General features: G+C 36.2%; 3 protein-coding genes across 8 annotated transcripts in view; 1 reads left to right on the forward strand and 2 right to left on the reverse strand.

Annotated features, from left to right (window-relative positions):
• Positions 1-27,626, forward strand: part of NF1 (neurofibromin 1) — a 248,699-nt gene that overhangs the window by 184,220 nt on the left and 36,853 nt on the right. For all 6 annotated transcript variants that reach the window (XM_082678058.1, XM_082678063.1, XM_082678062.1 and 3 more), the window contains 3 exons: positions 18,127-18,559; positions 19,146-19,486; positions 21,881-22,083. In XM_082678058.1, the coding sequence (XP_082534184.1) occupies positions 18,127-18,559; positions 19,146-19,486; positions 21,881-22,083 (977 nt within the window). The remainder of the gene's footprint in view (positions 1-18,126; positions 18,560-19,145; positions 19,487-21,880; positions 22,084-27,626) is intronic.
• EVI2B (ecotropic viral integration site 2B) lies at positions 496-9,041 on the reverse strand. The gene is made up of 2 exons (XM_082678344.1): positions 8,938-9,041; positions 496-2,148 (listed from the first exon to the last, which is right to left on the reverse strand). Exon 2 carries the CDS (start codon positions 2,131-2,133, stop codon positions 778-780), a length of 1,356 nt encoding a protein of 451 aa, XP_082534470.1. The 5' UTR covers positions 2,134-2,148; positions 8,938-9,041; the 3' UTR covers positions 496-777.
• Positions 11,598-15,603, reverse strand: EVI2A (ecotropic viral integration site 2A). Its single transcript, XM_082678979.1, has 2 exons — positions 15,457-15,603; positions 11,598-12,977 (listed from the first exon to the last, which is right to left on the reverse strand). Exon 2 carries the CDS (start codon positions 12,954-12,956, stop codon positions 12,258-12,260), a length of 699 nt encoding a protein of 232 aa, XP_082535105.1. The 5' UTR covers positions 12,957-12,977; positions 15,457-15,603; the 3' UTR covers positions 11,598-12,257.

Genomic DNA, 27,626 nt, shown 5'->3' on the forward strand with positions numbered 1-27,626 from the left:
GTCCCTGGTCATGGAACTAAGATTCCGCAAGCTGTGCAGCACAGCCAAAAAAAAAGAAGAAGAAACTTTTTAAAGTGGTTAGTTCTAAAACTTGTGTTCCCCCAACAAGATAAGAAAAATGTCTACGTTTTATGGTGTGTGCTCGTATTTTTTTCAGAGTAAATGTCCCCAACTCAGCCCCTCAATTTGATGCTTTAATATGTTTGTCTGACAGTTTCCAATGAGAGCTAAAAGGAAATTTATTCTCAAATAGACATGCATTTTAATCTCTCATCCCTACACACTTGGAATATTTATTTAATACCCGAGGTATTAATTTAAAACTTACAGTTTTGTTTAAAACTTGGAGTATATATTTAAATTCTCTCACACACACACTCCCTCAAACTTTGAAATGGAAAAATAAAATTTTATTTATTCAAGGTAACTTTATACACAGCTTTTCAGGGAAAAAAATATCTATTGGGTAATAATAAGCATATGTAGATTGCTTGTTTCCAAAATGGCTAAGTTATTGATACACATACCATCCACATATGTAAAATGTACTGTACATTAAAGTTAGGGCCTATAGCCAGTAAATAGACCACTGTTATATAATTTTTTTTTTTAAAGTTCCACCTATGCACATAGGCTTTGAGCAGATTTCAGGTAGTTCCTGAATAAAAATCAAAAGTGGCTACCAATTGCCATTTAATGTATTTCATCACATGAAGAAAAACAAAAGATTGGAGTCCTTTGAGAAGAATAGAAAATCAGCTAAAAAGCGAGTAGTAGTTATAACAGTTCTGCAGGTGGGGGTGGCAGGGATTCATTGAGATTTTGATCAAAGTCAGGAGGACTAGGGAACTGCTGACACTGGATCTCCTGGTTTTTCATAAAATCTCCTGGAGGCAGGGTCAAGTTAACTGAGTCAGGGGGAGGTGGAAATGACTGTTTGAACTCAGAATCATGATCTTCACAGACGTGATTGGGGCAGTCCAGAGGTGGTGGGAGATTGGTGGAATCATTTGGAAGAGGAGATACAGTTGTCACTGTGGGTCTGTCAGATTGATTACTCGCCTGTCCTTCCAAATCAAGAGGGGGAGGAGGCGGTGGAGGCGGATCTGCATCATCTGAAGAGGAAACAGCAGTGCCAATTGTTGATCCGTCAGCACTGTCTTCTGATGTGCCGTTTGCTTGATCTTTTATTTTCTCTGTTTTGGGAGTGTTAGAATCTTCAATGTTTTCGTTTGATTCAAACAACTTAATTTCTAAGTCATCTGCTAAAAGTGTGCTTTTGCTTGGTTTCCAGGCCCTAAGTGAAACAATTGATGTACGTTTTGGAAACACTTCATTTTCTCTAATGTTATCCAGACATACGTCAGGGGTTTCACCATCAGCAAATGGAGACCTACCTGCCCAATTTTGATCATGTAACACTGGTTTTCGCAAGCATTTCCACAATACAATCATGATTATAGCTACCACCATAGCAGTCAGAACTAAACCAATTAATATGGCCACTGTTGAATTAGAATTGGTTTTCTGTGGGCTCTTGTTTCTAGTGGTAGTTTCTAGGTTGAATCCTGGTGTACTCCTAGGTGAACTTCTGACAGTTGGTGTTGGTTGTATGGATAGATTATGAGCAGTTGGTGGTATTGATTTTCTAGAGGAGGTGTGGATAGATGATGGTTGTTGAGTGGGAGTACAGACAGATGCTGGTGGTTGTCTGGTAGAAGAATGGGCAGGTGTTGATCGTTGTCTGGCAGAGGTGAACACAGGTAGTGCTGTCCCTTGGGAGGAGGTGTTGGCCATTGGTATTGGTTGTCTGGTGACATTATAGGCAAGTGGTTGTCCAGCAGAAGTATGTGCTGCTGGTTTCCCAGAGGACACATTGACAGCTGGTGTTGGTTGTCCAGCAGCAACTTCGGCAGTTGTTATTGGTTGTCCAGAAGAAAGGTTGTTGAATTGTGTTGGTTGACCCAAAGGATTCTCTGTTGTGCTTTGAGAATTAGCTGAGACGTATGACCTTGATGTTCTAAATATAGGAGACTGTGGTTGCTTCTCTGTTGTAGCTGCTTCTGTCTCTGAGAAACAAGTGTCGTTCAGATGTCCACAAAACAAAATTATGGTGAAATATTTGGGATCCATTTCAGAATGTTTCCTCTTTACCAGTAGTTTTATAATAAAAGAAAGAAGGACAATTAGGTATCATTTACTATCTGGCATAAAGTAGGTAGGTATTTGATAAGTACTTATCTTTCCTAATTTAGACTTGATACACTATGGGCTAATGTGACCAACTCTTAAATATACTCTAATTTATCATATAACATTTGGAATTCATAGGCAGTGATCTCTCTTCTTTCATAAGATCTGTACTTGGCCCTGCTGCCCCTGTAGGTTTATTACATTACAGTCCTTCGTTTCACAGTCATACGTCTCAAATGCATAGGCTCTATATGCTGGTACCATGTGCATGCTACTTTTTCCTCTGTTTACTGCTAGAAATACTTTGATCCTGCTGCCTCGAAGGACACCAGTAACCGTCTATTACCTAATCCAGTGGTCTTTTCTTTCTCTTTTTTTCCTCTCTTGATCACATTTGACACTGTTGATTACTCCTTCACTGCTATTCGAGTAGCTCTTCGTAGTCATCTTTCTTTCATGCTCATCTCACTAGCTCCTGTCTTTCTCTTGCATCCTAAATATGGTACTTGATAACTTGATATGTACTCTGTCCTCACTCTTAACTACTTTTCTTAATCCTGAATCTGTAAGGTTTCAGCTCTTACCTTTATGCTCTAACTCCCAAACCTGTATATCCAGCCTAAATTTCCTTAATTCTTCTTCCATCTGTGTGACTTCTTGGTGGACATTTCCATTATATATATCACTATCAGCAAATTGAACATATTAAAAACAGAATTCATCTTCATCTCGATAGTGACTCCTGTCCTAAATTCTCTATTTTTGTTAATGGTACTACCTTTGTGAGTTTCTCACGCACAGAATCTATTGTATTAAATAATCTTTGCAGCAGCATCAGTGTCCAGCACAGTGTCTTTATATTAGGACCTCATATTTTTAAAGGATTAGATTCAACTCATCGTCCTAGGCTCAGAATCCTCAAGTGCTCTTTGAATCTGGCTGAGTAAGCAGTCTTGCTGCTGCCTTCACTTATTAATTGATGAACACCACCATTGTGTCAGGCCCTGTTCTGGTTTAGGAGATACCCCCCCAATTTTTTTTTAAGTTTCTATTGGTAGAAACAATAAATAAATAAATATAATTTGATAAGTTTTCTCACAAAGGTTTGCAGAAGATGCACAGAGGAACTAAGCTAGCCTGGGAGGGCTTCAGGGAAGGTTTCTCAGAGAAGTAAAACTTGAACTGAATCTTGAAAGGTCTGTAAGAATTAATTAAGCAAATAAAATATTCCAGCCAGGGGAACAACATAAAGGACCTAAGAAAAGAAGGCACGTCTATAAGTTTGTGGGATGTGGCAGATGCTAAAACTTGAAGAGTTTTAAGTTCCAGTTCTACTTCTACCACCTAACTACCTATCTAACCATGAGAACTAGTCACTTAATCTCTCCTGTTCTCAAATGCCTTATCTGTCAAGTGAGGATGCTTTTCAGCTCCGTGTGTAATATACTTGTTTTGCACATCATTAAACACAATGGTAACTATTTGGTTATTTCTTAACATCAGGGAAAGGAAAATCTCAGGGTTTTAGATCCTGGTCTGTATGATTTGAAACTATAGTTTTTCTCTGATTTTTAGGCAATCTGAGAGAGATTTGATGGTCTGTGCAGGATACAGTAATAGAAGAAGAACTCCCTCAAGTTTTGCAAATAGATTTTTCAGTATGTTTGAGTAGTTTTCATTGCTTACTCCTCTGCCACTCGGTACACAGTAGAAAAAAAGACGTAATTTTTTTCCTGTACAGTCTCTTTATTTTCTCTGTAATACTTAAAGCCTAAATTTTAAAATATTTCTCCTTTAAACCCCCTGCACACTGCTGATGAATTAGTCTTCTTACAAGCATGTATGATCAGGTTACTGTTCCCTTGCTTGAGAGTTCCCCATTGCTGTCAAGATAAAAATTCTAAACTGAATTTTCTTCCACCTGGCTCAAGATTACCAGTCCAGATTCATATCTCATGACTGAAACTTCTCATTCCTTATCTTACATACTCCCTAAACACACACTTTTTTTTTTTTTTTTACTAAACAGACACTTTTCATTATGCTATTTTTCACCCTCTGAGAGTGTGTTCTTTCTTCCAAACCCAGCCTCTTCTTCCCCCTCTGGCTGCCTAACTGAACCTGTCCTCGTCTGTCAGACCTCAGCTTAAATTCCCTTCTTAGACCAAATTCTCTGTGACTGACCACAGCCCAAAGAGCTCAGCCATTCCCTGAATCCCCGAAGTTCTTGTTATCTTTATAGTTCCTTAGATAATTCTTCATGTATGTACCTCACTCACACTTCTTTTCTCTTAAATAATTGTGTTTTTTAAATTACTTTTCACATTTTCTTTTTATTATCCCCACCCCCTCAAACAAGGTTTTAAAGAACCTTGAAGAAGGCAGAAAGAAACAAAGAAAATTCCTTATCTAGAACATCCTATGTGTTGCACCGTCTCAGGTGTTTTCCATACTTCATTTCATTTAACCTTTAAATAACTCTGAGAAAGATGGAGTAATCCTTGATTTATAGATAAAGAGAGAAATTCAAATGCTTTAAGCAATTTGCCAAATGTTATGTCATTATTAGCGGCAGACTGAGAATTTATACCCAGGACCATCTGATTCCAAAGCATATGCTCTATTCTGCCACCCCCAAGCTGCCTCATGTCTTTATATTTTGATTCCTTTACAGCAGAGTGCTGCTGTGTGTGTCAGCAGCTCAGTAAACGCTTAACCTGTATTGGGCTTCTTGGTTCTTTTCCATGTCAGTTTTTCAGTTTATTAATACTTCTACCAGAATGTAAGCAGAGAAGGTAAAATCTGAGTTATTAAATTATGCTTTATATCAACTTTGCAAAAGGTTTAATAAGGAAAAAATTGAAACTTTCGGCATAAATATGGGAATTTAAATCATCTCTAGTTGGTTATCATCCATGCAGTTCCTACCTCCTATTCTTACAGATTACCCCTTCCCCCAAAAAAGGCCTCATTGGAAAGTGTTATTCTTTAGAGTTTAACTTTAGTTTTCAAAAAATGCCATCCAAAGCAACAGAAAACATAGACCATGAATTGTCTTCGCCAAAAAAGTGTTTCTTCTTTTGTGACTTTTCTTAAATTTTTTTTAAAAACCCACACAGTTCCTTTTTTCAGTTAGCTGAAAAAGGCATTAAAGAAGGAAAGAACCCAAATAGGAATATAATTATCAGACCAGTTTAGTCTGTAAGATCAATTTTGATAGGTTCATAGCCTCTTTTGTCAATAGGAACGTCGTAGACCTTCAGTGTGTGAGATTTGCCACTTGTCATTTAAGGGTTACAGCAATATTAAGACCAAATTCTATTTTTTACCTATCCTACTCCTTTCTCCAACTCCTCAGTTAGCTATCTAACCTCCTAGGGTCTGCTACGTCAGAATACTAGAATGTCTTAGAATTCTACTACAGCAATTCAGAATAGTCCAGAAAAAAGGAACAGGATTTTAAAAAAGAATAAATAGGGGGTATAATAGTGAAGAAACTGGCTTTTTTTTTCTAGTTCAGAGACAGTGAGGCCAGTGTTATTACCAATGCAGAAAGTTATTTAACATATGTATTTTAAATATATATATAAGCCATGTATACCTGAAATACCAACATTGCTTCTGCAGGGAAAGAGGGTAGAAAGAAAGAACCATATGGGGCAAGGGAGTAAAAAGGAGGAGAAAATATTGGATTAAATGAAATGAAAAAGGAATACAAAGAAATACAAAATAACACAAAGGAGAAAAATAAAGCAAAACTTAGAGTAAGCAGCAAATACATGGAAAAGGGGAAGGTAAATGGATTAGAGAAGGTATTGAAGAGAAGTTAATAAAAAAGCTGAAGAATAAATAGTGCTTATGCATTTAGCAAGAAGTTAGGGTAGAAGGTTAAAGTGAACAAAATTAGACGTTGGGGGAGAAGATTGAAGTAGAAGAAAGAAGGAACCACAAAATGCTGCTCTCCGTCTTTGCGGATACAGGGAACCAGCAAAGAGGAACGATCTTCCCAAAATGGAGGACAGGACTTAAATCACCCACCTTCTCAAACTCACTTACCTTTCATTTCAGGCTCTCCTATCTGTTCTAAGTATCCTTAAGATTCCCCACCTCCCTTTTTTTCCTGGCACTACCCAGAAGCATACTTGTTAATTACTCTAAATAACCTATGCACAATCTATATAGCATTTTTCTAGAAATCCCTTAGTCTGCTGCTCAGGGAAACCCTGAATTTGTCTACTTTTACACGGCAGTATTTTGCTCATTATTTTAGTTTTGGACTTTGAGGTTTAAGTCTGTGATTTTGGTCTAGAACATTTTTTAAAAAGAAGAAAAAAATCAGCTGTTTTAACTAAGCATTTTAAAGGCAGTTATAGTGAAGTAGGAGTCCCCACATATTAGACATGTTCTCATAGATATAATGCATAAGTACATAAAGGATTTAGCATTTAAAATTGATGCTAAGTTGGATATGATAAGAGAGATGTCGTTGTCTTTTAAGGGAAATCAAGGAGATTTGGATAGCATATCCTAGACAAGGCAAGTGTAGGTAGCAGTATCAAAAATATCATTTGAAGTTTGGTTACTTTGATATAATGTTATAATATAATAGATTAAAATATAGTGTACCTAAATTTTATTGTATCTCCAACTAGTAATGTTATGAAACCAGAAAAGGAAGAACACAGCAGTTCCATATCTTGAGGAAAGGCAGAAAGGGAAATTAACTTTGAACTATGATAGGAATTATTTGATGATTATTTTTTATCAATAGTAATAGCTACCATTTACTGAGTACATGCCAAATGTTCAGCACCATCCTATTTTAATGAGCAAGGTGATGTTATCATCATCTTACAGATAAAGCTGAGGCACAGAGAAGTTGGGTAACTTGCCAAAGTGTCACAGCTCTAAACAGTGGCACTGATACAGAAACCAGTCAGTCCTGTACTAGAGCTCTTTCCTTCTGTTACATTCGTAGTAAAATTATGAAATAGGAATGCTTTATGAGGGGAGGAGATGTGAGCTCTCTGGGAACAGATATGTTAGTAACTTTTGGAGTTAGTCTTGTATAAAAGGTTGGACAAGAACTACCAGGAAACCATTTTAGTCCTGTGACTATGAAAACAGCTCTGGGAGTTTTGAATGGTTAGCCTATAAGCTGTCATATTTGAGGTGATTTTTAAAGATTGGACATTGATAGGCATCAGATTTATATTTAACAATTTCAGACTTATTCAGAATTCATAATTTCCTTCTGAGTAGAATTATATAGGCATTAGTTGAAAAACACAAGCACTATTAAACTCTACATTTGAGACTGACCCTTTAAAAATATATAGACAGGACGTCCCTGGTGCAGTGGTTAAGAATCCGCCTGCCAGTGCAGGGGACACGGGTTTGAGCCCTGGTCCGGGAAGATGCCACATGCTGCGGAGCAGCTAAGCCCGTGCGCCACAACTACTGAGCCTGCACTCTAGAGCCTGTGAGCCACAAATACTGAGCCCACATGCCACAAATACTGAGCCTGCGTGTCACAACTACTGAAGCCCACATGCCTAGAGCCTGTGCTCCGCAACAAGAGAAGCCACCGCAATGAGAAGTCCGAGCACTGCAACGAAGAGTAGCCCCTGCTCGCCACAACTAGAGAAAGCCTGCACGCAGCAACAAAGACCCAACGCAGCCAAAAATTAATTAATTAATTAATTATTTTTAAAATATATGTATATATATAGACAAGTCTTGCCCAAAAAAAGAGATACAAATCTTTATTTTTTTAACTTCTGTAATAGTTACTTAGAAGAAATCCAAAGTGGACTTATATGAGGGAAAGTCGTAAGTATTTAATGAAATGTTGAAATAGGATATCACCACCCACTTTATAACTGTTATATTACAAGTCTATGTAAACTCTTTGCAGTTTTTATTTTGGAGGATATTCACTTTGTAATTGTCCAGCTTACTTACAGAATAAGCATCTTTTCTCCATATTAACAACTTTCTATTCTGTGGGTATTTTTTTCTATATCTATTTTACACTGTTTACCAAAGACTCAGATTATAATACATGACATAAATATGTAGATGATATGAGTATATATATACACATTTTATCATAGCAGTTTTCTCTTAGCTGTAAAAATGAAGGATAATATTTTCATGTCATCATTATTACTTAAATTTAAAATTCTATTTGTGTGAAAAATAAAGCATATATGATGATAATTGAATATCTCATCTAATCATCTTTGGGTTTTTTTTTTTTAATTAGGCGAAGGTGACCATTCTTACCATGGAAACTAAAGGGGATTAAAAAGTAAAAATAATTTAGGTCTGTGGATTATGCTTATATACAGGAGAATTTTATAGACAGCAAATCAGAACTTTTAGCAATTGGTATTTTGGGGTTGTAAATTCAGTCATATCCCCATGAATTCTAGTTTTATTTCCAACCCTTAGCGTTTTCTGTCGTGGCTATAGATTTATTTCTTTTAATTACAGAGCTAAGGTCAACAAACATAGTGAATCAATAAACTTTAAAGGGTTAACATTATAGAAACCTAGGTGAAAATTTTTTTTTCAACACTGAATTTTTAAAATTCCATGCAACAAAACCACAATACCTGTTATAGACATCTTTAGACTCTCAGACTTTAAGTTTAAAATAATAATGAAATTTTAGTTTTAAAAATAAATTCTGTATAAAGCAAAGATCAAACCAGATTACCAGTGTGAAAATTGTCTTACCTCAGCTGTTAACTTGTTTTGCAGAATGCTGAATTCTTGTTCTAACTGGACATTTTGGTCATTTGGCTAAGAAAGCAAAAGGGGTGGTTCAGTTCAGATTAAAAATGGTCCTTTAGCAAACTGAAATGGTTTCTGTAGAAAAAGAGGAAGTTTATCAATAGTTGGTTCCGGAAGTGCAGTAAGCCACAAAATGACTAAGAAATGTACTACTTTAACAGAATTTATTTTGAAACAATTTGGAGCTACATGATTTGAGTGCTTTTAATTAACATTTAGAGGTAAACATTTGAGACTCTCTAGTAATGTGATTATATAATTTAAAATAGAACCTTGGAGAGAAAATTATATGTTGTAAGGAAAAACTGCCAGTCAGGTTATTACCCATAGTGAGATTTCTTTTCATAACAAGTGAATGATGTATCCTGTTTTCTTGTATGACCTTAGGCAAGTCGCTGCACTTCTGAGTCACCATTTCCTCCTCCGGAGGAGTATTTCTATTATTGAGTTTTGTGAGGATTAAGTAAGATAACATAACATGTGTAAATGCCTTACACACAGTAGATACCCAGTAAATGTTAATGTTATTTCCTCATACATAATTTAGGCTAAGCCCAGGTAAAAGTGTGATTAATTTTTGACCAAATACTTTCCTAAATGATTTTTGAGTTCAAGTCCACAGCTCTTTGGTTACCGACAAAGTAAGTGTCGGTGCAAAGTAAAATAAATTGGGAATCATTTTTTAAATAAGTTAACTAATAAGCAAAGTATGTTGAGAAGAGTATGAGTCAGTCTGAATACAGATTTCTTTGGGCATGTCACCTTCTAGCCTCTTTCCTCATCTGAAAAATGGAGATCATAATTCTTAATTTATAAATGTATTATGGAATTAGATAAGTGTAAAGTGCCTAGCATAGCACCTATTATAGTAGATACAGTAAGCATTAAACCATGCCCCGCTTTCCCCTGGTCACTGCAGAGGAACACAGATTGTTAAGACCTCGTTCTTAACTTCAAGGCACTTAAAACTTGGTACAAAAAGAATAATTTTTTTTAAATATGCTATAAACTTATGTAATATAATTTGCTATATATATAGTATACAATATGCTATAAACTTTTTAAATATGGTATAAACTTTTGTTTCACTATTTTTAAATCCCTGGATTAATAAGCATGTGGACCATAGCACCCTAAGGGTAGAAAACAAAAGTGTCTTAGTTCAAAGATAACTTTTAAATTTTGAATTCAAAACATATCTTAACCTATCATCTTTAAACACTGGTCAAGTTGGGAAAGGAGCCACTTTTCATGAGCTACCATTGGATACTGTCAATCTGAGTATCTGTGTTTAATAGCCAAGATAGTGAGTGATGAATTTTAAATATTCCTGCAATAGCTTTCTGTTTTGTGAGAAAATGTATGTTGAATAGGAAAGTAGTTGTCTAGTTAATTTCTTCTTTTTAAAAAGGCACTAATTTGTTTCAGTTTACTGACAAGTATTTATATATGACACTTGATTCAAGGACTGCTTTGTGTTGTCACTGTTTGTTCTAGTACACAATCTCAGATTTTTTATTTGCACAGAATGGGAGCTCTGCCCAACCAGTGTCCTTTCAAGTCTGATCCTTTTTACCCCTCAAAAGATAACCTGATGTACCACAATCGGCATGAGTATTCTCTTGCTTTCCTTTTTCCTTTGTTGATGTTTACCTTTTTCTGAAATAATGTGGTTATGATTTGTTATTTAGGAAATGGATTTTTTATAAATTGGTAATAAATTGATAATAAAATTGATGCTTTTTTTCCCCCCTCTCATTTTAAGAGGTAACCTTAAAAAAAATGTAACCTAGATCTTTGGAGCTGTGGAAATTTTAAGAATTGAATTTGATGACCAAGAGCAGTGACCTAGGGAATTATGCAAAAATTATCAATGCCTGGAGCTCGAGCTCACCCCATTCTAATTAAATCAGAAGGAAGGGGTGTGACTTAGGCACTGGTGAGTTAAACTCTTCAGGTGATTCTGATTTGCAGTCGGGATGAGAATCACTAACCTAGAAGGGAGGGTAAGATGGTGGTAATACTTGGAAAAAATATATAAAATCTTTTCTTAAATGTCTAACATATTGCCCAAAATAAATGCTCAGTAAGGGATGAGATGTTTTAAATGTGGTCTGATCTTTAATTAAGTATGCCCTGTGTCAGTTTCAATGGACATTTGGAAAGTCTCTCAAAACAATTTTTGTAATATATTGAATTGATGACGGAAGTCTTGACCTAAATGTAAGTCATTATTTTACTTGAACCCAGTTTCTTTAAAGGTTAAAGAATTACCTGAAGTATCCTGTTTTCCAAATTAGAATAAACACACACACACACACACACACACACACACACACGTCTTTCCTTTGCTTATGTCATATTGGATAATAAATAAAATTGGTCATTTATTAGTCCACTTGGCATTCTCAAAGTCCAAAAAATAATCAGCCTTTGGATATTTGCTATAAATAATCCAATAAGCAATATTTATGGAGTAGAGTTACGTTACACTTAAACAGTAAGATACACTTTACATTTACACTCAGCCTTCTGTTGTGGCTATAAATCTCATCTGTTTCAGTTGAGCTCTATTTCTTATTGATCTTGACAGTGTATTCTCTAAAATAATAAAGTGAATGAAAATGTACGTAGTCACTTTTATTCTAACAAGTCTTAATTTATTATACAAAATTTAAAGTTTTAATTAAATATTTAGAGTAGAAAACCACTTTCTTATGTGTGCCGTATATAAAGATGAAAACATGTAGCATAACATTAGCTGTGTTGATAGATGAGCTGGTATGGATTCTGTCACATTCAGCAAAGAAAGTACCACGTAACTACAGTTCAACTCTATGCATTAAGAATGTGACTTCTGTTAGATGTTAAAGCATACACTTGCCTCTAACGACACACTAAAACTCTTCAAATTTAATAACATTCGGACAAAGATCATTTAACTACTCTTGCTGAACAGGAAATATTTAATTGTCCCTTTCTACCTGTATTAGTCAGTTCCTTCAGCTTGTCTTTAAAACCTTCCTCAGATGCTTGGTGGTTTTATTTTTGCTTTTTAAAATAGTGTCAGACACAGTTTAAGTAATTAAGTAAGCAGGCATACTTCTCCCCTTCTCACCTGCTTGATTCTAAATTGAACAGCCTGCCGTGTTAAATTTTAGACCATCAGAACAACACCTTGGCATTAAATATCAAACTGACTTCATTTTTACTCCAGAAACTTTCTCATTGCTACTTTGCATTTTTCTTCACTAAAGCATATGTTAGTTGGTGAGTTTTTCAGTTCCTTCTTCATCTTTTCTTTCCCTTGTAGCTGTGAGCACTCCAGTAGATTGCATCATTAGGTTAGGCCCTGTGAGCTGTTTTGCTCTTTTCCAAGTGTCTGATTCAGCAGGCCATAGACCACTGCTTGCCAGAAAATCGCCATTGCTTCTAGGCTGACGCTTGCCTACTTGTTTTGATCGTCTGAGAGATGAGACTTTGTTTGCCAGAACCACAGTTGATAGAAATAAAATTGTACAGATAAGAAAAAGCACCACAATTATAATTAAGCAAACTAGCATAGCCATTTTGTTGTTGTTTTCCTCGCAGACGCCTTTTTTGAAAATTTCGCTGTGACTTTTGCTTGTGTTTTCAACGCTATGTACTGCTGGAGAACTGTTCCTGACAACGGAAGATATATAAAGCTCCAGTTCAGATTTAGGAGTTAAAGATGCCATGTGAGATGATGTTGCTATTTCAGGCATTTTTGTAGAAATAACTTTTTTATCTACTTCAGGAGTTGTAGGGTTTGTGTTAATGTTTTCATTTTGGCTTCTGCCCATCTTACTTTGAATATCTAGATCCAAGACAGTAGTATTATTAGCCCACAGATGGGTATAGTTTGCTTTTGTTCCAGGAGACAAAGAAAAAAGTGTTGTCATCAGAAAGGCAAGATGCAGGTAATGTCCTGTGTGTTCCATGTCCGTGAGTATACTGGTAATCTGTTGGGATAGCAAGAAGATTTGTTAACTTGTGAAAGAATAACGGTTCCTCGTTTTGGTAATTGTAGTTAAAAGATAGACAGCTGATAATGTTATAAATTAGCTGCAAGCTCATGCCTAACATTTGCTATCCTGTTTGAATTCCTTCTGAACTGATTTTTTTTTTCTGTTAGGCTACATATAAAGAAACAATTTAATTTCTGTTAATTGTTTAAATGCTAAAAGGTAGCATTACAGATAATCTACTAATCGTTGTAAACTGAATACCGTGGTTTTATAGTTTTCTCCCTCTTAAGCATGCTAGACTTCAGCTTTGAGTCAGATACTTCGGCTTTTACTTTTCTGATTCCTCCTTTTTTTCTTCCTGACCATTTAAGGAAACTCCTTGTAGAAACTCCCCATCCTCTAACAAATGAGTCACCAGTCTTTATAGTAAAGGAGAAATGGGACATTTTGCTTCATGTATGAAAAGAAAATGCAAATGGCTTTGTGGTGATGGGGGGGCAGTTCAGGAACGGGGAAGTGTGGTAGCAACCAAAAGAAAACGGACTTCAAGTAGGAATTCAAGATGTTGTTTTTTCTTCTTGGGTGTTTATCTTGAAGCTTAGAATAAAGCTGGTACTTAGAAATATATTCCTAGTAGTTGTGAAAGCAGTGTTATGGTGGTGGGTCTCCCTTCACCTCTATATCCCCCGACTTATTGTGGCTTTCTGAAAGCAAAGGCATGCGACTTTTCTCATCCTAAACATTTGGCATTAACAGAGAAAAAGAGGCAAGTTTCTTTTGAGTAATCTCAAAAGTTCAACAAAAATTATTGACTTTTTTCATTATTATTTATGCTTAGAATTTTTCTGTGAATATTTTGACATAATTTTTAAAAATAAATTATACAATAAAATATTTAATAGAAATAAATACGACATCAAGATCAAGGGGATTTTGACTCAATTGGGAAGTCAAGGCAGATCATGAGTCTCAACCTATAAAGGAAAAAGTGGAATTTCAGTTTTGGCTCTGAGCTCTCTGGAAGCCAGTCCACAAAGGGGACAAAGTCTGATCCTGATTTTCATTATTCACTGTAAGACTGAAGATTTAAATACAACTAGCATATCTGTTCCAGGTACTGGTAAACAAGCAGGAAAGATTTATTACCATTATTGAGCTATCTCTCAAAATAGTATTGCAGTCTGAGCCACTTTTGTAAGAGTATTTTTATTGTTAGCATTTATATGAATAGGGAAGTAGAAGCAAAAACTAGATTATTCTCCTGAGATGTACTAAATAAAATTGCCTGTCTAAGAACTTTATTTTATATAAGTTCTTCTCAAAAAATGTACATGGGAGTTTGTTGTTGTTGGTTTTTTTAATGCAGATTTATTCCATAGGTCTAAGAGGGACCTAAGATTTCTAACCCACACTCAGGTGACACAGATACTGCTGCTACTCATGCTTCTTCTTCTTCTCAAAAAGTGTACATGTACATGTTTTTTTAATTGAAGTATAGTTGACTTAAGAATAACAAATGTGAAATATTGTTATACAAACAAAATTAGCATATAGTAAACAATGCTAACTGGAAACTGACTTCTGAAGTAATATTTTCTGTTGATAATAGGGAGGGAAAGAAACCTTTCTTATGTGTTCTAGAAGTAAGATTACTTTTTGGATTATGATCTTCAATAGACAGTTAAAGATATTGTGCACTGACTTCTATCTAGTAGTGTCCAGCTTCAGTTTTTAAGTTGAATGACATAAATCTTTGGCTACTTTATGATTCTTCCACAAAGAGAAATACTTTAAATTGGGTTCGCAAGTAATTTCCATCCTTTTAAACTAGACTGGACTTCTGCATTAGATGCTAAAATGATTTAAAGCGGGTTATTATTCTTGTCACATTAGTTCATTAACAACGTAATATGCATCATAGTTTTCGTACACATTTTAACAGTGCTCACCATGGGATAGATAATAGGCCCGCTGTTGATTGTCTTCAGCCAGATGTACTGTCATCTCCAAATAAACAAACTGTTAACAAAATGAGACTTTCTCTTACCCTTACAAATGCCTAAGAATAGAGAGCTGTCTCTACATCCCAGATTTATGCAGTGGAGGCCAGGTTGTTATCAAAAGTTTTCTTTATCTCTGGTCATTTTCAATAAAATTTATAATGCCTAAGCATTAGTAATGAGAAATTTATTTTTTAAACTTATTTTAATAACAAATAAAACTGCAATTCACTCTGGAGTCTAAGCTTAGATCCTTCTTAATCCTAATTTAAAGCTCTATGTTGATGGTAAATCTTTCCATTTCTTACTTAAATTTTACTTAATAGGAGAGAAAAAAAGAGCATACGTTTTCCATTACTAAATCTACTTTGTTAGTAAGATACTTAAGTACTGCTTGAAAGCACTTCCTCAAACACTAATCTGTATGAAGTTATAAGTGAAAAGGCATAAGAAAAGCCATATATATGACCTACCTTACAAAATGCTTGGTCAAAATCTTATTATAACCTGATTTTAATAAGCCACTTCTTTTCTTGTCTTGAAGCACAGCTTCCAAGTAATTTAAGGCAGAATAGACTTGAAGAATCTGAGCCTAAAAGTAAATCTGCAGTAAAAAAGGATATGTACAGCTAGCTTTCCACTAACCACAGATGACACATTTCCTTTCCACTGCAACTAAAGCACATGTCACAGGGGAAAAAAACTCCAACTTGTCTAGTTGGCCACTGGCATAACAGGAGGCTTTGTAGAACAAGTCCCCGCCTCCAGGGCAGGGAGGGTTTTCTGCTTAATGCCTTTTGACCTTACATTTATTATGTATGCCTGCTGTATGCTCTTGAATGATACGTTAGTATCATTAAAATGAAGAGAGAATAGCATTTTCCCTGAGATTGAGCGTTAAAATCATCTCTAAAAATTGTATTTGTATACCACAGACTGATTTGATAACCTGAGTTTGGAGACCCGGGGTATTGGTCAGATAATAGAAACAGTAATGTATATAACCAACATCTCAAAGTGTGGAACTGCAACAATAATTTAGAGAGAATATCTGATACACTTAGATTATAAGGGACAGAAGATGCTTTTGTGTGGTTTAGTGTATACACACACACACACACACACACACACTCTCCCCTAGAATGTCCTGTCATCACTTCATATTCAGTCTAAAATGGACTTCATTTTTCCCCCTAAGTGGCTGCCCCTCATGATCTCTGTTTTTGTTCATGGCAGCAACATTCTTTGTAATGACAGAGCCTTGGTATACAGCAAGTCCTTTTAATTCAAGTCCTTTCTTTCAGCGCTGATCAGACCTTGGATCATGTCGGTCCTTTCTTCATATTTCTGAGTCAGTTTCTTCTTTCATTGTCACTTATTTTCACCGTAACCCTAGTATTTTAGATGCTTATTAAACCATACCTAGACTACTACAACATCTTTTTTTACTAGCCCCGACTCCTTCATATATGTTGTATATATCACTTTCTGTGATCATAACACCCCTTTCTTTTAAAAAATGTGGTTGAATAACTCCCTAACACCTACAGCAGCAATTCAGAAATGTTTGTGCACATAAATATCAGATGAGAAGATTGTTTCAAAACAATGAAAATTCCCAGGCTTCACTGCATAAATTCGTATATAGTAGGTCTGGGCTGGGACAGGAAACTGCATTTTTATCAAGCACCACAGTTGATTCTGATGCTGGTGCTTCACAGAACATCCTCTGAGAAATGCCAGGCTCCTAGGAGAAAACCTGAGCCCCTTAGTTGAACAGTTCTGGTCCATTCACAATTTAGCTATTCTGTATTTTTCCATCTTTATCTCTTAAAACTTCTCTACGTGAATCTTCCATTCTAGCTAAACTAGCTGATGCTTACCTCAACACATCTGGTCACCTGTTTTTCTCCTTTCCCTCTCTCCATGAGGCCTGCCCATCCCTCTTCCTGTTGAGTTTGAAATTCCTCCTGCCCGCTTCAGCATCTTTTATGTAGTTTTCACTGGTTACCCAGTTTGTGTTGATTTCTCCACTCCTTTGAACTTAACAAAAGTATTTTTCTCTGCAATTTCTTTGACAAGTGATTACATACTACCTCATATCTTTTCTTTGTTCTTGAAATATTTTTCTTTTATTTTAAAATCATTTGACTTGTCATAGTTTTGTCTTATTTTCTCCCAGTAAGACTTAAAACTCTTAGGAAAGGATGTTTATCTTAGCCTACTTCGTAGTACCACCTGAGTCATCAAGTATAGAACACTGGTGGTTTTGATTTGAAATTCCCGTACTGTAATTTGTGGGCTTTCTGATGGTCCTTATTTTGCCTCCTCACGTTGATTAGCATTCTTTTGAGTGTAAGCAACATATGACCTAATACAGCTTAATCAAAAAGTGGAATTTATTGGCTCACACAACTGAGTAGCACAGGGATAAATGTGATCCCAGGAGAGGGGCTTTATCTAGGACTCAGATGAAATGGCCAGGGCCCCAGTTTCGCTCTTCATTTCTCTGCTCCATTTCTTCAGTTTTTAGACAGGCTCTTCCTTCATATCTCAGGATATGAGCTAACAGCTGCCAGAGCTATATATGGTCCCTCATTTATAAACATCAGGAAAGAAAAAGTTCTCGATTCCCAACGGTTTAAGCTGAAGTCTTTGAATTGGGCCTCTTTGGCCCTGGTTGTTCTGCTTTGAGTCATGTGATCATTGTTGAACCATCCTCTCTGGTCACGGTGGGATAAAGGAATTGACTATAAGTCATTCAGTTTACTCCAGGACTCCAAGTAGGTCATTCCCACCCAGACTGTTCACCTGGGAACTTGGATGGGCCTAGAAGCAACCAACCAAAGTCCATTGACTTCCTCCTTGCTTGACTATGGTGGGCAGGTTTGTAGTTGTTATTGTTGCTCAAAGTTACTGATCTGGGGATTTGTCTCTTCCATTTTACTTCAGCCTTACTTCTCAGTGTCTGAAGAACAAGTGATTTAAAAAATGGATTCAGACTTTGTGTAATTGTTTAATATTATAGTTAGTTTTCTCTAGAAAACTAGTCAGAATATAAGGGAATAAAGTAGATTAGTAGCATCTGTATATCCATTCAGAACTTTGTTAATGATCTGTGTACTTTTTTTCATCTTCCTTAGGTTCAAAACTGGTCAAATCAATGGCGATTTGCTGATATACCACGTCTTACTTACTTTAAAGCCATATTATGCAAAGCCATATGAAATTGTAGTGGACCTTACCCATACTGGGCCTAGCAATCGCTTTAAAACAGACTTTCTCTCCAAGTGGTTTGTTGTTTTTCCTGGCTTTGCTTATGATAATGTCTCTGCAGTCTATATCTATAACTGTAACTCCTGGGTCAGGGAATACACCAAGTATCACGAGCGGCTGCTGACTGGCCTCAAAGGCAGCAAAAGACTCATTTTCATAGACTGTCCTGGGAAACTGGCCGAGCACATTGAGCATGAACAACAGAAACTACCTGCTGCCACCTTGGCTTTAGAAGAGGACCTGAAGGTATTCCACAATGCTCTCAAGCTAGCTCACAAAGACACCAAGGTTTCTATTAAAGTAAGTTTCACTCCCTGTTAGGTAAGTGATTCATTGCCTTTCTTGACTAACCTGACTATATACTGGACTCCCCAGGGTCCCGGTAGTAATGTATCAAACGTAAAGTCCAGATGGAGGAAAACCAAGCTTTCTGTATCTTCATGGAGGTCCTGCGGAAAACTGGAGAGGTGTACCCTTAATAATATTCCAGGTTGGACTGGAGGCAGGAGAGTGTTGTAGAATGGGCAGTTTGCTGTGTATGCGTCTTACAGTAGGAATATGTGAACAGTGGAAAATTACCTATTGAGAGTTCTTCTAATTATTACATGCTTTTTGCAGAGTAAGGAAGGTGAGCCTTCAAGATAAAACCTGTAATTATCCATAGGATTCTTGACCTTTTAAAAAATAACTTTTTTCTGCTGTTTTCAGTCACTTTTGACAGCATTTATGACAATAATTATTGAACCTATTTGAATACATAATGGTGGTAACTCTTCTTTAAATGGTTAACATGGTATTTTGTTTGGTTGGTTTTCGAAACCTCTCAGAATTCTACGTAATGAAATTTAATTCTTTTCCGCTCTACCCTCTTGCTACCATTTTTCAGGTTGGTTCTACTGCTGTTCAGGTAACCTCAGCAGAGCGAACAAAAGTCCTGGGGCAGTCAGTCTTTCTAAATGATATCTATTATGCTTCGGAAATTGAAGAGATCTGCCTAGTGGATGAGAACCAGTTCACCTTAACTATTGCAAACCAGGGCACACCACTGACCTTCATGCACCAAGAGTGTGAAGCCATTGTTCAGTCTATCATTCACATCCGGACACGTTGGGAGCTGTCGCAGCCCGACTCCATCCCCCAGCACACCAAGATTCGCCCAAAAGATGTCCCTGGGACACTGCTCAATATCGCGTTACTTAATTTAGGCAGTTCAGACCCTAGTTTACGGTAGGTTTATAAAAAACTCATTTCAATCTTATTCAAGGTTTGTTGGTTTTAAAATGAGACCAATTAATAAACTTTTAAAGCAGCTTCTACCTTAATACTGTAAATTGGCAGGTATTCTATATTGGTTAACCAGTATGACCTCATCCAGTTCGCATGAACTGTGGAATTGTGAATAGGGTGATTCACACTAAACCAATGTATGTTCTTTCAACTTGCAGCTGAAACATACAGCATAGCAGTTTTGGTGGGGGTTTTTCTGTTCGTTTGGTTTTTTTTAAAAAAAAAGTCTTTTTTTTTCCCTAAAAGTCTATTTCTAAATTAAGTTTCTCCTTTTCTGAGTTCTCTAAATTTTTCCCATGTTCAAAAGTACATCACTATTAAGTTTCCTCGCAGTCAAATTAGATTATCATTGTTTGAAAAGGAGGGCTTATAACTTTAGCATTTTAACTGAAAGAAAAAAAAAAAAAGAAAAGAAAAGGAGGGCTTAATGTTCAGTAACTCAGTAACGTAGCATAGTTTCCACCTGTGTAACTTTAACAAAATTCTTGAAAGAAAGCTTAAGACAAATACAGATGTCAGATGAGCAGAGTATAATTGGTTCTGGTTAGGCTTAGTAATCAAAATATGAATGAGGAAAGGGCAGGGCCTGTGGAGTCAGTAGATTAGGTTTAAATCTAGATCTGCTTCTCTGTATGACTTTGGGCAAGGTACTGAAGTTCTCTGAGCTCTAGTCGCCTCATTTTTAAAATAAAGGTAACGTTGCCTTCCTCATAGACCTACAAAGGTTTAATAAATGTGTGGTAGTGTAGTATAGCGTCGAGCAGATAGTTCGTGCTCAGCAAGATTATTTCCTCCCAACTTGCACCCACCCTTTCCTCTCTCTGCCATCGTCCCTTTGCACCACTTCCCTCTTCTGCCCCTCTCTTTTTCATGTTAAGATAATTTTTTGTTCCAGGTACCTTGGGACTGTCAAGTTTTTACAGATATAAATTCTTAGCTTCAGAAAATCTTCCCTTGGGTATAATATAACCCAGGTTTATTAATGGGCTTTTTAGAATTCCAAATTCTCCCTTATTTGAGAGGAAAAAAAAAAATCAGCAAGATTTCTTTACCTGGATGGGCCTCATGGGGTTCATGAACTCCCACAAAATATACACAAAACTTCATGTATGCTTAGCTTTCATTATCTCAGAGGAGTCTGTGACACCTACTCCCAGTTTGAGGAATCCCAGTTCTTTGTAGCTGTTGAAATATACAGAGTGAAGGTCACTGTCAAAATAGTATCACTCAGAATTCCTAGGAGTTTGCAAAAGATAAACTTAGAAACAATAATATTAATATTTCCATTTTAGGAAAATGGAACTATAAGTCTGTCTTGAATTTCTAATTCAAAATTCCTTATAGAAGAATGCTAGCAAACTTCCAAAAATTATTAGCTTGAATGAACCTCTATTCTCTTGTGAAATAAAGCGAGCTGACAGCTTCTGCTTTTTGCTGAAGCATGTTGTCGCAGAGAAAAAGCCTTGAGGCAAACTTATAATTTCAGTGGCTTTTTCCCCCCATATGGTTGTTGCATAAATATATTAGCATGATGAAAGTTCAGAGGTAAGGAAAACCTGAAATTTACTGAGCAAACCATTTCTTTTGTGGATAGGGGAGAAAAATCCATCTAAAAATTGAGTTTTTTGAGCTGTTTCCTAAGTTGTTTAAGTGTATATTTAGACATTTATAAGGGAGCTTTTAGTTCTCATGGAACCTGGATATATATTATGGTTTGGGTTTTGTTTTTTTTTTTTAATTTAGTGCTTATGTATAATAGTAGGAATTCATAAAAGAAAAAAATGGCAGGGGGGACTTAATTATATTTAAAAAATGTTTGACCTCTAGTTTGTATTATAACTTGTAGGACGCCTAGAAAGAAATTCAGTAGATGCTGATGAAAGATTTTAACAATCTAATTTGATGAGGGCCATCTTATTTCTCATTATCCCAGTTTTAACTGGATCTAGTGGGAGCGGGAGCCACAATTTGAGTTTTGGCCTCACTGAAAATATGATATGCCTTATTCTGACTTTCTTTATATTGATCCACCTTAAGACCATAAAATTCTCATATCTTATATCCCAATGAAATGTCTTTTAGAAAGGCCTTATATTCGCTGTCTCAGGAGCCTCACAGTTCTCTTCTGGTTATGTGAAGATTTCCCTTTTAAAAAAACCCCTAAATGATAAAGGGGTATTTTGGGTTTACCATAGAATCACAAAATCTTATCTCTAATTGATCATAAAATTTAAAAATAGTTGATCTATGCTTGGTAATAGAATCGTAAGTTGTATGTTATGAAAAAATTTTGGAATTATAAGTTTTAAAACAACAATTTGTGTTTTCTCCTAGGTCAGCTGCCTATAATCTTCTGTGTGCCTTAACTTGTACCTTTAATTTAAAAATCGAGGGCCAGTTACTAGAGACATCAGGTTTATGTATCCCAGCCAACAACACCCTATTTATTGTCTCTATTAGCAAGACACTGGCAGCCAATGAGCCACACCTCACCTTAGAATTTTTGGAAGAGTGTATTTCTGGATTTAGCAAATCTAGTAAGTAATGATAATTTTCTTTGATACTAACAATGATTCTAAGAAGATTCAGAGACAACCGTTTCATTTCAGAATTTGCCAGTGAAATCTTTAGTATAGTTCCACTTCTTTACTTCTGTTTTTTCATCTGACTGAAGAAACTTCATGGTAGACCACATTGAGAAATCCACCAAAATTCTGGCAATACAAGCAAGGTGGCAAGATTTTGATACCATCTATGTCTCTGGGCAACTTACAAAGCATTTTTCGTACTATTTCAGTTTAATTAGCTTTAGTATTTCTCTTCTTAGCAGGTTATTCCCAATGAGTAAAGTATCCACTTCCTTGATTTTAGGGAAGTAGCCATTTCCTCTTTTCTTCAGGTTGACTTTGAACTGTGATTTTATTGTTCATGTACACTTCATGGAGAATGCAGTGGCACAAAATACAGAGTCCAGAGTCAACTCCTGACTTGGCTTTGATAAATGTCATAAATTTAACATCTACTCTTTATGTCTGTCTGTCTTCAGATCCTATAGTAGTATAAATGTTATTCTTCTCCCAGCTTATTTCCTGACATTTTCTTTTTTTTAATTTATCAATGTCATGAATAATATTTTATAGTTTTTTTTAAATTATTTATTTATTTATTTTTGGCTACGTTGGGTCTTCGTTGCTGCATGCAGGCTTTCTCTAGTTGCAGCGAGCAGGGACTACTCTTCGTTGCAGTCCATGGGCTTCTCGCTGTGGTGGCTTGTCTTGTTACAGAGCACAGGCTCTAGACACGTGGGCTTCAATAGTTGTGGCACGCGAGCTAGGTAGTCGTGGCCCACAGGCTCTAGAGTGCAGGCTCAGTAGTTGTGGCACAAGGGCTTAGTTGCTCCGCGGCATGTGGGATCTTCCCGGACCAGGGCTCAAACACGTGTCTCCTGCATTCAGGCGGATTCTTAACCACTGCGCTACCAGGGAAGTCCCTCCTGACGTTTTCTTCCCTTCCCTTTCTCTCTCCATAATACATAAAACTTTTTTTTATGCATTCAAACACATTTTTTGATTTTTCTGTATTAAGTAATTGAAAGCTTTGAAAATTCTGTGAGACCAGATCACTATATATTTTTACAGTAAAGAGATGTAAGAATATAACCCTAAAAAGAAAATCTGTAGGACTGACAAAACAAGAAAAGTATAAAGCCTTATTGAAACATATTAATATGAAAAAAAAGATTTGAGTGAATAGACACAGGTATTGTGTTCCTGGATGAACAGTTCTTCCCAGATTATTACAATATCAATGTAATTCCTTTAAAATATCTATGAGATTTGAGGATTAAGAATGAGGTAGAGGGCTTCCCTGGTGGCGCAGTGGTTGAGAGTCCGCCTGCCAATGCAGGGGACACAGGTTCATGCCCCGGTCCGGGAAGATCCCACATGCCGTGGAGCGGCTGGGCCTGTGAGCCATGGCCACTGAGGCTGCGCGTCCGGAGCCTGTGCTCCGCAACGGGAGAGGCCACAACACTGAGAGGCCTCCATACCGCAAAAAAAAAAAAAAGAATGAGGTAGAACTTTAAATGATTGTACATTTCACTAGAAAGTACAATAGCTAAGAAAATATTGAAAGGAAAGAAAACTGAGAGGGGCTTGAATTAACAAATATGTTAACACGTAACAACAGTGCAATAATTTAAACAGGTGTTCAAAAATCAGCAGTCACGTCACTTTAAGAGAAACAGATTGATAAATAAGTATCACAAACTAATAGAAGAAAGAGTAAATCATTTAAGAAATGAGGCTGGGAAATGAGTTAAGTTGGGTCTTCATCTTAATGCCAAACCACAAGATGCCAAAATAAGTTCTAACTATCAACATATTTAAGAGTTGAGCGGAAATTTGCACAAGCCTCTTAGGTAGCCTCATCCGCCAGAGGGCAGACAGCAGAAGCAAGAAGAACTACAGTCCTGCAGCCTGTAGAACAAAAACCACATTCACAGAAAGATAGACAAGATGAAAAGGCAGAGGACTATGTACCAGATGAAGGAACAAAATAAAACCCCAGAGAACAACTAAATGAAGTGGAGATAGGCAACCTTCCAGAAAAAGAATTCAGAATAATGATAGTGAAGATGATCCAGGACCTCGGAAAAAGAATGGAGGCAAAGATCGAGCAGATGCAAGAAATATTTAACAAAGACCTAGAAGAATTAAAGAACAAATAAACAGAAATGAACAATACAATAACTGAAATAAAAAAATACACTAGAAGGAATCAATAGCAGAATAACTGAGGCAGAAGAACGGATAAGTGACCTGGAAGACAGAATGGTGGAATTCACTGCTGTGGAACAGAATAAAGAAAAAAGAATGAAAAGAAATGAAGATAGTCTAAGAGACCTCTGGGACAACATTAAACACAACAACATTCACATTATAGGGGTCCCAGAAAGAGAAGAGAGAGAGAAAGGACAAGAGAAAATATTTGAAGAGATTATAGTCGAAAACTTCCCTAGCATGGGAAAGGAAATAGCCACCCAGGTTCAGGAAGCGCAGAGAGCCCCATACAGGATAAACCCAAGGAGAAACACGCCGAGACACATAGTAATCAAATTGGCAAAAATTAAAAACAAAAATTATTGAAAGCAGCAAGGGAAAAATGACAAATAACATACAAGGGAACTCCCATAAGGTTAACAACTGATTTCTCAGCAGAAAGTCTACAAGCCACAGGGAGTGGCATGACATATTTAAAGTGATGAAAGGGAAGAATCTATAACCAAGATTACTCTACATGGCAAGGATCTCATTCAGCTTCAATGGAGAAATGAAAAGCTTTACAGACAAGCAAAAGCTAAGAGAATTCAGCACCACCAAACCAGCACCACCAAACAACAAATGCTAAAGGAACTTCTCTAAGTGGGAAACATGAGAAGAAATGAACCTACAAAAACAAACCCAAAACAATTAAGAAAATGGTCATAGGAACATACGTGTCGATAATTACCTTAAACGTGAATGAATTAAATGCTCCAACCAAAAGACAGGCTTGCTGAATGGATACAAAAACAAGACTCATATATATGCTGTCTACAAGAGACCCACTTCAGACCTAGGGACACATACAGAGTGAAAGTGAGGGGATGGAAAAAGATATTCCATGCAAATGGAAATCAAAAGAAAGCTGGAGTAGCAATACTCATATCAGACAAAATAGACTTTAAAATGAAGAATGTTACAAGAGACAAGGAAGGACACTACATAATGATCAAGGGATCAATCCAGGAAGAAGATATGGCAATTATAAATATATATGCACCCAACATAGGAGCACCTCAATACATAAGGCAACTGCTAACAGCTTTTATAAAAGAGGAAATCGACAGTAATACAGTAATAGTGGGGGACTTTAACACCTCACTTACACCAATCGACAGATCGTCCAAAATGAAAATAAATAAGGAAACAGAAGCTTTAAATGACACAATAGACCAGATAGATTTAATTGATATTTATAGAACATTCCATCCAAAAACAGCAGATTACACTTTCTTCTCACGTGCGCATGGAACATTCTCCAGGATAGATCACATCTTGGGTCACAAATCAAGCCTCAGTAAATTTAAGAAAACTGAAATCATATCAAGCATCTTTTCTGACCACAATGACATGAGATTAGAAATCAGTTACAGGGAAAAGAACGTAAACACAAACATATGGAGGCTAAACAATATGTTACTACATAACCAAGAGATCACTGAAGAAATCAAAGAGGAAATCAAAAGATACTTAGGAACAAATGACAATGAAAACATGACAATCCAAAACCTATGGGATGCAGCAAAAGCAGTTCTAAGAGGGAAGTTTATAGCAATACAAGCCTACCTCAAGAAACAAGAAAAATCTCAAATAATCTAACCCTACACCTAAAGGAACTAGAGAAAGAAGAACAAACAAAACCCAAAGTTAGCAGAAGGAAAGAAATCATAAAGATCAGAGCAGAAATAAGTGTGATAGAAACAAAGAAAACAATAGCAAATATCAATAAAACTAAAAGCTGGTTCTTTGAGAAGATAAACAAAATTGATAAACCATTATCCAGACTCATCAAGAAAAGGAAGGAGAGGACTCAAATCAATAAAATTAGAAATAAAGGAGAAGTTACAACAGACACTCCAGAAATACAAAGCATCCTAAGAGACTACTACAAGCAACTCTATGCCAATAAAGTGGACAACCTGGAAGAAATGGACAAATTCTTAGAAAGGTATAACCTTCCAAGACTGAACCAGGAAGAAATAATGAACAGGTCAGTCACAAATAATGAAATTGAAACTGTGATTAAAAATCTTCCAACAAACAAAAGTCCAGGACCAGATGGCTTCACAGGTGAATTCTATCAAACATTTAGAGAGAGCTAACACTCTTCCTTCTCAGACTCTTACAAAAAATTGCAGAGGAAGGAACACTCTCAAATTCATTCTATGAGGCCATCATCACTGTGATACCAAAACCAGAAAAAGATACCACAAAAAAAGAAAATTACAGACCAATATCACTGATGAATATAGATGCAAAAATCCTCAGCAAAATAGTAGCAAACAGAATCCAACAACACATTAAAAGGATCATACACCATGATCAAGTGGGATTTATCCCAGGGATGCAAGGATTCTTCAGTATACGCAAATCAATCAATGTGATACACCATATTAACAAATTGAAGAATAAAAACCATGTGATCATCTCAATAGATGCAGAAAAAGCTTTCAACAAAATTCAACGCCCATTTATGATAAAAACTCTCCAGAATGTGGGCATAGAGGGAACCCACCTCAACATAATAAAGGCCATATACGACAAACCCACAGCAAACATCATTCTCAGTGGTGAAAAACTGAAAACATTTCTTCTAAGCTTGGGAACAAGACAATGTTGACCACTCTCACCACTATTATTCAGCATAATTTTGGAAGTCCTAGCCATGGCAATCAGAGAAGAAGAAGAAATAAAAGGAATACAGATTGGAAAAGAAGAAGTAAAACTGTCACTGTGGACGGCATGATACTATACATAGAGAATCCTAAAGATGCCACCAGAAAACTCCTAGAGCTAATCAATGAATTTGGTAAAGTTGGAGGATACAAAATTAATGCACAGAAATCTCTTGCATTCCTATACACTAATGATGAAAAATCTGAAAGAGAAATTAAGGAAACACTCCCATTTACCACTGCAACAAAAAGAATAAAATACCTAGAAATAAACCTTCCTAGGGAGACAAAAGACCTGTATGCAGAAAACTATAAGATACTGATGAAAGAAATTAAAGATGATACAAACATATGGAGAGATATACCATGTTCTTGGATTGGAAGAATCAACATTGTGAACATGACTATACTACACAAAGCAATCTACAGATTCAATCCCTATCAAATTACCAGTGATATCTTTTACAGAACTAGAACAAAAAATCTTAAAATTTGTATGGAGACACAAAAGACCCCGAATAGCCAAAGCAGTCTTGAGGGAAAAAAATGGAGCTGGAGGAATCAGACTCCCTGACTTCAGAC

Source organism: Grampus griseus (genome assembly GCF_964374135.1).
Source record: "Grampus griseus genome assembly, chromosome: 20".
Lineage (NCBI taxonomy): Eukaryota > Metazoa > Chordata > Mammalia > Artiodactyla > Delphinidae > Grampus > Grampus griseus.